Source organism: Pterocles gutturalis, unplaced genomic scaffold, assembly GCF_000699245.1.
Source record: "Pterocles gutturalis isolate BGI_N339 unplaced genomic scaffold, ASM69924v1 scaffold33274, whole genome shotgun sequence".
Taxonomy (NCBI): domain Eukaryota; kingdom Metazoa; phylum Chordata; class Aves; order Pterocliformes; family Pteroclidae; genus Pterocles; species Pterocles gutturalis.
Window position 1 is genome coordinate 17,892 of NW_010136844.1, and position 10,741 is coordinate 28,632.

Sequence of the window (10,741 nt, forward strand, 5' to 3'; positions counted from 1 at the left end):
GTGTGTGCATGTAGGTGCATGCAGAGCGGAGCCCTGATGGGCAGGACAGGGGAGAGGGGCAGATGCTGTCTAATGGCAGAGGTTACTCTGCTTCTACCTGGACGTGGAGGGTATTTGCAAACAACAGAGGAGGGACATGGAGCACCACTTGCTTCTCTCCTACTCTTGTTAGGAATGAAGGGTGAATAGGCAAGAGGGAATACACTGAGTAAAAGAGAGGGCCTGTGCCTGCATGAAAGTGTGCCTGGGGTGCAGGAATTCAATGGCTTTGTCCGAGTTGTATTTAAGCTTGTCACTGGGATGGCTTTATTTTACTCGGGGCCTGGTCAAGTTCTTCACTTTTTTTCTTACTCTCCAGATAAAGGAAGGTCAAGAGTTCATTTTGATATGCCTTCACAATATTTTTCTTTTTTTCTTCTTCTTTTTGATGGTACAGGTTAGTCTAATTATACAGCAGACTTATTGATAATGTGATTTGACTGTTCTGAGTATTGCGGATTCCTCTCCCAGCCCTGTCGAATTTGCGACAGAGGTTTGTCTAGACAAGGAAATATCAGCACAAATTTGACAACCAGTACAATGCATGGAACAATGAGGGAGAGCATATAGGCATTTGGAAGATACCATCTGTACGATGACGGGCTCAGGAAGCGGTTTCCACCATAAACCAGTGTGTGTGCAGTGCACAAAATCAGTGTCAGATATCCCAGTTTGGACTAGGGGAGAACAAAGGAAAGAAAGAAAGAAAGAAAGAAGTGGAGGTCTACCCAGTAAATTAAACCAGAACAAATGCAATTTACAGGACAGAGTGAGCTTTGCGTAATGTGCCAACTTTGTCAGTAATTGAGGACTGCTAAAATGAAACTGTTTTATATAATAAAAGGCTCATATTGTTTTTTAATAAATATGGATCTAGGTGAAACACACCTCTTTGGTTTTTTTATCTGTCAACCATCTTGATAATTTTTGCTAGCTCACATGCTGCCTAATAGTTTCCATATTTCTGAAAATGCAAAGAAAACGCTGAAATTCAGTGGAGAGATCCAACCTTTTATATGGTCTAGTGCTAATCTATCCAGAACTACCATACTGTGCAAGTTTTTCGCCTTGATAAAACATTCATTAACAGTAATTTCCCCTTCCCTTGCTTCCCCTCCCCTGCCAGCCCAGCTCCTGCAGAGGCACAGCAGCTTGCACCAAGCTTCCTCGGAACGGGGAGGGGGGGCTGAGGTTACAGTGTTACCAGGGGCAGCCTGTTTGTAGGCATAGCAATTTTTAGAGTCTGCGGAAACTGCAGATTCTCTTCAGATATTTGGCATTGAGAAGACCTGAATTATAAAGTCATTTTTCAGACCTATTTTAACTGAATTATTGTGAACCAACAAAATTAGCCCAATAAATGTCTAAAATATTTTGTGTAATGGTGGAATTTGATAATTCCACAATGTCAGATTTCTGTTGTCATTTAGGAGCTCAGATTTTCCCAATTTTCTCTTGCTAATGCAGTAATCCCAGCTGAACCATAACCAGCCATCAGAACAGTTATGGTTTTTTATAGGTGAGCCGTACAGCCATGTAGATTTTTTTTTTCACAGTGTGATGGTGGGTAGTGCACACATCACATTTGGAGATAGTAATGGAGGAGGAGATGGGGAAACTATAAAGAAGGGAAGAACATTTTTTAGAATAAGTCTTTTTCCTACCTGTACAAATCTAAATTCTCGCCAGTTGACATTGTTGCTGACTGAAGGCAAGGAAGTTATTCCCAGAAGAACAAATAAAAAAAATCCTAAAATCCCCAAAGCCAAGTAAGAATCACTAAGCCAGGCGTGAGTGGTGTTGAGTGGTTCTGTTACATTTTTCAGTGCCTGAGGAAAAGAAGAGCAGGTATATCTTAGTGATAACAGTTTTAGGATCAATATGCAGAAAAATATGCTTTAAGAGAGCTAGGAGATAAATGTTGCACATCAACTCCCTGAAAATGATTGGAGATTTACTTTCAATGCCTTCTCAAAAAAAGCTGAAGAGTCATTATGTTACACAGAAGTTCCATGTACCTGTAATTGTGGTGCATGTCTTATACTGCTATGTCTTAAAGGTATATGGAGAAATATAGAAATATGTTTCTTTAAATTACTCTTAAAGTTTATATTTTTCCTACTTATTTTATTAAAATGTAATCTATCTAGGAGGAAGACTGAGGCCAGAAATCCCCTCAATTCAACATAATGTCAACAAACTCTGGATATACCAATGGTTAAAAGGATCACCAGAAACAAGGAAAATAACCCTCTTGTAAAGAACATTAGACTGTCCATATGAATTTTTGAAGCTCAAGACAGAAGGTAGTATTTGTAAAAGGGCCATATGAAAGGAAGACATAGAGCAGGGAACAAAACTTACCTGGGAGAGGATTCGACTGCTTATTCTCCATCTTACGAAGGAACGAATTGGGATAACAAGAGTGTACAAAACGTGCAAAGAAGCAAATGCCAAGGCTACTAGTCCAAGTTGTTTCCTACACAGCATCCATTTGTCCAGCCAGTCTGGGAAACGGCAGTATTTGGTACCTCTGTATAACTGAATAATTGCAGCAAGTACACCCGGAAGATAAACCAAGGCGAGAAGAATGAGTGCCACTACAGGGCAGATCCGATTTGGAATGGAAATTGCAATAAAAAATGAAAAGTCTTTGTTTTCATAAACATAAGGGTAAATTACATCACGAATCAAACTGTAGACGAAGAAGAATGCAGCTAGGCCAAGGGACAAAAGGATGGGAAACTTCCACATTGGAAAGAGCTGCAGAGGGTAATTTTCTATTTCCTGAGCAGCCAAGAGGGATCCCTGATCTAATGGAGTGAGACCCAGTGCACGAACAATATCCATCACCATTTGTTTAGCTTCCATGTTATCTCCACAGACAAACACCTGCAGCCAAAAACAAACAAAAGTTTTATTTAGATAGACTTTTGTGAGATTCCCTACTGCCACCCTGCCTGGATACGGATGATGAGCATAAGCTTCCTAGGCTGCTTGTTGACTTACCTGCTGGCCTTAATTTATATAGACACAAAGTAGCCTATAGGTCCTTTCTTGGCCAACAGGTCCAAGAACTAAGAATACTAATCTTTGAAGAAGGAGATTGTTTCAAGTGGCAAAATTTTGTATCTGAAAAGAACAACATCTAAACCACTTAGTACAAGTCTTGGCCTAGAAGACTTGACATACTCTTCTGAAGACCTGCAAGCAGTTTGTAAGTACAAGATTTTGTAGCAGTAAATAGCAGCAAAATTTTCAATTGCTGTTACAGTGATCTGTAAGAACTCCAGGGAACTGGGGACGAAGATTTTTAAAACCCAGTTACCCTATCTCAAAAGTAAATATTATTTCTTTCCAAGTCTAGTAAAATAGTGAAGAGACCATCTTTTCTGTGAGTGTGCAAGACAATACTCCTTTTGGAACTGGGAGGAAGGGGGCAATCTGAGCTCTCGTTGATATGATGAAGGCTTGTAGAGCCAAGGCTTGAAAGTCCTTGGGTCTTTAGTTTAGCCAAAACCATTTATCTGGCAGCGGAAAGCAAGGCTAGCGATGGTTTGAGCAGCTAGCTGAAACTGTGTGTTGTACAAGAGCACTATCCCTCAGACCAGCAGAAACCAGGGCAATAAATGATTTGTCTTCAAGTAAGCTGCTGTGTTGCTTCCTGTGACCAGCTCTGTGCCTGCTGGCCTGTGGTTAAGGAGCTGGATAAAATGGTTTGCACACACTGTTGTTGTGTTAAATTTCTGTGCGGATGGATTCTGATTTAGAAAACTTTATTAATTTATTCACCTTCCAGCTCACTTCTGTTGTCCATATCATTCTCTTGCTCCATCATATTCCTTGCCTCCCTTTTTTTCTCCATTTTATTCTTGTCCTGATATATTCCTCCTATCTCCTTTCTGTTTAACTTTACAGTCCTGGTGAACAACGGATGCAGCCCTCGTTTCCTCATGATTTTCTGTCTCTCTCTTTTTTTCTAGATCTCCTCTCTTTCTTTCCTTCCTTCTCTAGTGTCTCCAAACACCTTAAAAAGTTTGGAGGCAAGCTGTGGATATTCCTTGTCGTGCCAAAAGCAAATTTTAGCTCACATTTAATTTGACGTGGGCGATCATAGTGAAAATACCATCTCAACCCTGTCTGTTTGTATGTCCCCTTTGTGTTTTGTGTAGCTGTTCAGAAGCCATAAAATGTATAACTCTATGACATAGGAACCCCTTGTTGCTCAGTCTTACCTGCCGGCTTGCATCCACTGTGCCTGACTGCAAGGCCCAGGCTGACACGGTGTTAAAGGCTTTCACAACCTTAGCGCCAGGCACCAGCTGAGCGAGGTACTCTGCATTGGATTCAGGATACTGGTTTATTTTTAAGTTGTTGCTTACGTCCACCAAGACTTTTCCGTGAAGAATTTCTGCTAGTGGTATAAGGAAGTCATAATGTTCCCTCTGGATTGCTATGATGATGATGGCAGCTTTCTGTGCTGCCTCTGCGTGGCTCAGCACCTCTGCATCCTTGGGAATCAGGCTGGATGTCTGAGTGCTCCGGCTTCCAAACACGACAGGGTAGCCAGACTGAATCATTTTGTGACCCAGAGCTCTTCCAAAATCTCCAGTTCCAAATATGCACACTGTCTCTCTTTTGTTAGAAGTGTTGGGAGCCAAAGCCATTATGTTGGAAGAATTTTTATTCATCTATTAAAAAAGTAATAGAAACAAACTAAAGTAAACATCCATCTCTCGATAATGAAAGGTTAGCATTCACTCTGGCTGTACAAAATAAATATCAGGGAGTTTTCTTGCCTCTTAATATGCTTCCTGCCCACTCTTCTGAATACACACTTTCAGAAGATTTCTGTACAGTTTTTAAAAAACAGTTCTGGATATTCACCTCTCCATCTCTTGTGGCACCCTCTTTTCCATCCATTTCATGGATTTTAACATTCAGCTGAACTGTTGCTGTTTTCCTCTCTCAAAGGGAAAGCAGGAGGAAAAGATAGAGGAGCACAGAGAGCAAAGGTTGCACACATTTCAGAGTAATTTCTGCTTACTTATGCTATAGAAAAACATTGAAGAGGAGTGTGTTTCTAATCAGAGTAGCACCTGGAAGGTCTTTTGTAAAATACTTGAAGAAGAGATATTATAAAAGGTAGCTACAAACCTGTCTGTTGTCTTCAGTATTTCCTTAATAGGACTAGTCAGTGCCAGTTTGTTTTATTATTGTTCTTCAGTTTACTGAAGAATGTCCCCTGAAGCATTTGGACAGTGGAACTGGAATATTTCATGTTGAACATTTATTTCTGATATTTATATATTACTCGTAATAAAATTCTCTTTGAGGTTTTTATCTATCCTCCTTTATCACTGTACCTGGAAGCTTCAAAGACTTTAATGTATTATCCATGCCATAGCAGTATGTACACTCTGTACTTGCAGAGTGAGACCCACGATACAAACACAGAATCAAAAAGGTCTGTTCCAATGGTCTTACAGTACGTCTACATGCTTTTGTCCTCATTTTACAAAAGGTGAACTCAGAACAGAAAACCTAAGGCTTGAAGGAAGACCTCCAACGGGAGATCTTGAGAGATTCCTCTCTTGGAATAGCCAGCAATTTAGTGCTTAGAGCAGCCATTTAATTTGCAGGAGCCCTGATTCAAGTCTTTCACTGCATCACAGGTAACTGTCTTAATTAAAGATGTGGGAAGAACTATTTTTCAATTCACAGGAAAGAAATGCATGAAATGGTTAGCTAGACCCAAAATAATTGCTTTGCTGCTGCTGTTTATTAACCCTTTGCTTGCATTCTTCTGTGAACTGCTGTTCAGAATGAAACTGTGCCATTTAAAAATACTTTGATGATGCTCTCAGCTTTTAAAAATATTTTTCTCTAGCCAGAATGGTTTTTGCATTTTAAAAATCTGGCATGGTTTTAAATTGTTTGACCCAAAACTTTCACTTGTTTGATGAATTAAAAAAATCAAACCTGAACTTCCCATGCCCTGCTGTGACCTATAGATAAGGGCCGTGAGTCAGGGATGCACAGATCTTTTTGGCTGTGCTGTAGGGTGTAAGCTTCACTAGCAGGACAGGCAGAGAAATCCTTATTCTGACAATAATATGTGAAGATTTTGTCTTGAAGTAGCTCTGTATGTAGCCCTCAGCTGGCATCAGTGCCCGCTCAGCACCATTCTTGCAATGAGCTGTGGGAGCTCTGGGATTTAGAGAGCTGCCAAGGGAGTTTGCTTGTGGTCATTAGTGGCAAGCATCAATTCAGGCAGAGAAGGGCCCAAGGGCCTGTGTGCTTATGGCCTGCGGGGCTTGTGCAGGTCCCACGGGAGGCTTTGCAGGGTGTTAACCGCAGCTCTCCTGAAGCTACCATCCCAGCTACCCAGTTGGACTCTGTACTTCTTCAAGTAAGTATGAAGATAGATCCTCAAAGGAACCCATCTGAACATTTCTTGCGTATTTGTGTAGTCTGACACATGCATACAAATGCAAAGTCCTTTGACATATTTAAAAATCATTCTCTGAGGGCTTTATTAATGCCCCATGGGGCTCTAGTGTCACTAAAGCTATAAAGTTCCTTTTTGGGGATAGTCTGTATTTCAAAAAGAACAGAAGAGTCACATATATAATATTAATAAATGGTCCAAGTCAGTACCTAATAAGACTCAACTTTTCTTTCTTGATTTTTTTCCTTTTAACAAAGTAGGCTCCTTTCTAAAATGAAAACTAAAACTTATTTGTAACACACGGTCAGTTGAAAACTTCTGTATTTGCCCTCAGGAAATCACTAAGTTATTGCTGAGTGAACTATGCAAATCATTCTCCTCTCCAGAGTAAGACTGGAAAAAAAAAACAACACCCTCAAATGGATGTTATCAGGTAATATATTTGGTAGATCAGTTAAAGTTATGTTTTGTTTGAGTTTATAAAAATATTTAATATAGAAATGGATCCACCAGCAAGAAATAAGTCTATAAAGTGCTCCTGTTGTTCACTAATACTGATCTCTCATTTGCTAGTGAACGTTGAACTCATCTTGCTAGAAAAGAGAAAAAAAGGGAGATGAAAAGAAAAATGAATGTAAGGCACATTCTTTTTTTACAAATACAGTTTCTTGGAGCACTAACTAAGATGTAAAGGAACTTGTACAGGGCAGTGATTATAATTCCACAGAAAACTAAAAAGAGTTAAAGCTGCCTTTAGTACTGCTGGTCAAATTTAGCTTAATAAATACCATTTGTAAAAAGAGAGGCAATTTGCTTAAATAAAATAAGCAGAATTTAGCTTTTCTTTTTAAGAAATGCTTAAATGCCCATAGCTGTTATCATGGTACGCATTAGATATTTGAAATAAACTGGTCACCAATTAATTTTTTTGACAAATTAAGTATAGTGTAAAACTGATATTAATTTAACAGTGCATCTGCTACTTCTGAAAATCACATGTAAGACAAGGCAAGTGTGCTTTTAAATCTCAGGCCTTCTGGACAATGCCTCCTTCTAACAAAGACAGAAATTAAATCAATTTTCTTCATTGGTTCCTTTTTTCCCTTATTTCCAACATGCTTTTGTGCCAGCTGGCTGTTGTTGAACTAAAAGAAGGTTGTGGGCTTTGCAGTGAACTTCTGGAGGTTAATTCGGGCAGCAGGTTATGAGCACATAGTGCATAGATAAATTCTGGCTTTGCTGTGTGTATTTGAAGAAAATGCAGCCTCTGATGGTACCTGGGTGGGTGTAAAGTCAAAACAAGGAAAATGATCTCCCAGATTCCATGACAGTGATAGCTGCAATGCGAGAAGATACTAATTTTCTACAGGACAAGGTAGTTTATTGTCATACATCAGTGCGAAAGACGTGAAGGAGAAGTGCATCACAAGGGACACAGGGACAGTCTGGTGTCTGGAAGCTCAGCCCAAAGGCTGACACTGGGATCTCAGTAAGCAGCCTATGGCCGTCTGCTCCGTGCCCATGGGCTCCACTGAGCACTCTCAAGGTACCAGAGGAAAGCAGAAATAACAGCAAAGAGACATGTAGTAATAATTGTCTGTTCTTTTATATATGTAGCCATATATTATCTGAAAAAATACATAGAGATTTGCATCCATACATAATATGTTTGCTTATATCCATACCCCTAACGTTAGAGCACTAGTGATGCCTTTTGTTATTTGAGAGAAAATCCATGTAAGCTTCTGTAATGATTAACTGTGTCCTTTCTCTTCTGCATTGTTGCTGTATTTTTATACATGGAATTATCCTGTTTTAAGGAAAATGGTGGTAATCTCTGAGTTTACTTGCTCAGTAATTATAAAAGGAGGCACTGAAAGAAGAAAAAGAAACTAACTGCAAAACTGTAATTTCTGCTGACTGCATAAACTCTAGGGGAACTGAGTGAAGGTCCAATGTGTAGTTCAGCAGTTATATGTAAATTCTTTGGTTATGTAGGAATTTGAATGAAGACAGGCACATTGCTTTGCACATGGGAAGAAGGAGGGATTTCCTAGCAGAACCAATGCTGCAGATGAAGTACAGTGCCAAAAGAAGAAAGTCAGAGATGTGACCAAGACATAGAGTGGGATGGATAATGGAAAGGTTAGAAAGAGGTGACATAGAATGGCAGATGGGAGATCAGTGGAGTGATTCAAAAGATAGAAAGAGAAGAGTATTTAAATTTACAAAAGAAGCAAACCAAATAACTCTGGTAGTGATCTTAAGAGATTATTTAGTCCATCTTTCTCCCTAAGGCAGGATGAACTATGTTTAAACAAAGCCTGACAGATGTTTGTCTAACCTGTTTGTAAAACCTTCCTGTATTGTGGGTCCTGAAGTCTTCCTTGCTTACTGCTTTCTCAGCCATACTATTAGGCAGATTTTCCTATGTCTAATCAGTATCGCCTCCTCCACAGTAGACACAGGTATCAATTTATCCCCCTTTGCTTTTCAGCAGCCTTTGTTGGACATGAAAGCTGTTACCATTCCACCCCTTTCTTCTCTAGATCAGACAAACAACCCCAGATCTTTCCCTGCAACTCATGCTTCTGAGAGTGGTGATCTTTCTCATGGCTTTCTTCTGATCTTTCTAGGCTAAACGGCTCCAACTTTTAATTAAAAGTATGGTGCTAAAACTGAACTCAGTACTCTTGCTGAGATTTTACCAGATGAAAAAGGGTTGCTTCACTTGCCTCATAGACAACACACACATTTGTCCTATTCACAACACAGTTGATTCATAGTCATCTTGTGATGCATTGAGGCTATGAGCACTTTAACAAGTGGCAACAGGAATGTGGAGTGAAACAGCTGGTGCAAGCACATGATCACACTGTCCATGTGTCAGAGATTTCAACCGTGGACTAACTTTGGTCTAGTACTGCAGCCTGAGTGCCCGTTAACAGCTGGAGTTCATTGGGGTGCACCTGAAGCATGTCTTCTGGTCAGCTTTCATGTAAGGGAATCTGGTTGTATATGCTCCAAGAGCTCTCTGTAGGAGGCGTGATACGTGGTGATCTGCTTCAACATCTGATCAGAACTGAAATTCTAATGTAAACGCATCCTGTTACACCAAATCCTTTTATTGGATTGCTCCCATGACAATTGCTCCATCCTCATTTTCTGTAGTTTTTTCTGACTCAAAGCTGTATCGTGTGCTTGTCTCTGTTGAATAGCACTAGATTTTTTTTTTCAGACTGTAGCTTCAATTTGTCAAGATCATTTTGATTTCTAAGCCTGTCCTCTAACGTGCTTGCAGCCCTTTTCAGTTTTGTCAGATTGTCAGCTCTAATAAGCATAGTGTCGATCCTGGCCCCTACGCCATTTAATGACATTCTGGAACAGGATTTTTGCCAGAGAGACCCCCTGTATATCTGCAGTAAATGTTATCTTCTGTTTTGATAGTGGTTAATTGAGAGACTGATAATACTTCTCTCACTGGTTCTGTAGAACCTTACTTTATATTAGTTTTATTTAGGCTGCATTTTCCTAGTATGCTTTTGAAAATCTTCTCTAACATTTACCATACTAAAAACTTGACTCATGTCAAGTTGTATAGCCTCTGTGATTCACAAGGCCTGTTATCCTGTTACAAGAGGAAATGAAGTTGGTTTGAAGTGATTTGTTCTTGATTAATCCATGTGCTTATAACCTGTTTCTTATCTTCTATTTGCTTCCTCAGTTTGTTTGAGAATTGTTCTTAAATGGATTGGGCCATAATTCTGCACCTCCTCTTTCTTCTTACTTTTAAAGATAGCAGTTATTCTTGCCTTCCCAGTCTTTCAAAATTTTACCTCTTCCACACAGTTCTTAAAGATAGTTATTAATGGCTGTGGAAATGCATCAGTTACCCCCTGAACACTGTGAGGTGAATTCCATCAGCCTCGCTGATCTCAGGTCGTTTAACTGACCTGAGCATGGCCTCATCTGTTTCTTCTGTCATCTAGCTGGAATTTTCAGCACTTTGCTACTGGTATAAACCCTTTTATCATGGTTGACCCTTCTAGTGAAAAAAAGAGCAAAATAAGCAGTACAGAGTTGGCTTTCTTGGAGTCATTAGGCAATAGCTGTCTCTCAACTGAGTGGCAGATCAACTTTCTCCTTGATTTTCCTTTAAGAGTTTATGTTTTTACAGGAAGCATCTTGTTATTCTAGATTCACCCTACTAATTACATTTCTTTTTGTGGTGTGGCTTTTCAAATCTTACCA

The 10,741-nt window shown here is 39.7% G+C and overlaps 1 protein-coding gene across 1 annotated transcript; it reads right to left on the reverse strand.

Annotated features, from left to right (window-relative positions):
- Positions 1 to 446: 446 nt before the first annotated feature.
- On the reverse strand, positions 447 to 4,730 carry STEAP4 (STEAP family member 4). Its single transcript, XM_010082456.1, has 4 exons — positions 4,275 to 4,730; positions 2,404 to 2,931; positions 1,704 to 1,868; positions 447 to 716 (listed from the first exon to the last, which is right to left on the reverse strand). Exons 1-4 carry the CDS (start codon positions 4,728 to 4,730, stop codon positions 447 to 449), a joined length of 1,419 nt encoding a protein of 472 aa, XP_010080758.1.
- Between the last annotated feature and the right edge of the window lie 6,011 nt (positions 4,731 to 10,741).

Bases quoted from the DNA above. Each gene is read 5' to 3' on its own strand.
- STEAP4 (XM_010082456.1), bottom strand. From the start codon at position 4,730: ATGAATAAAAATTCTTCCAACATAATGGCTTTGGCTCCCAACACTTCT. The intron at 1,869-2,403 runs GTAAGTTTTGTT...TCTTTTCCTCAG, and splicing joins GCAGTCGAATCCTCTCCCAG to GCACTGAAAAATGTAACAGA. The intron at 717-1,703 runs GTAGGAAAAAGA...GTTCTCCCCTAG, and splicing joins GAGAATTTAGATTTGTACAG to TCCAAACTGGGATATCTGAC.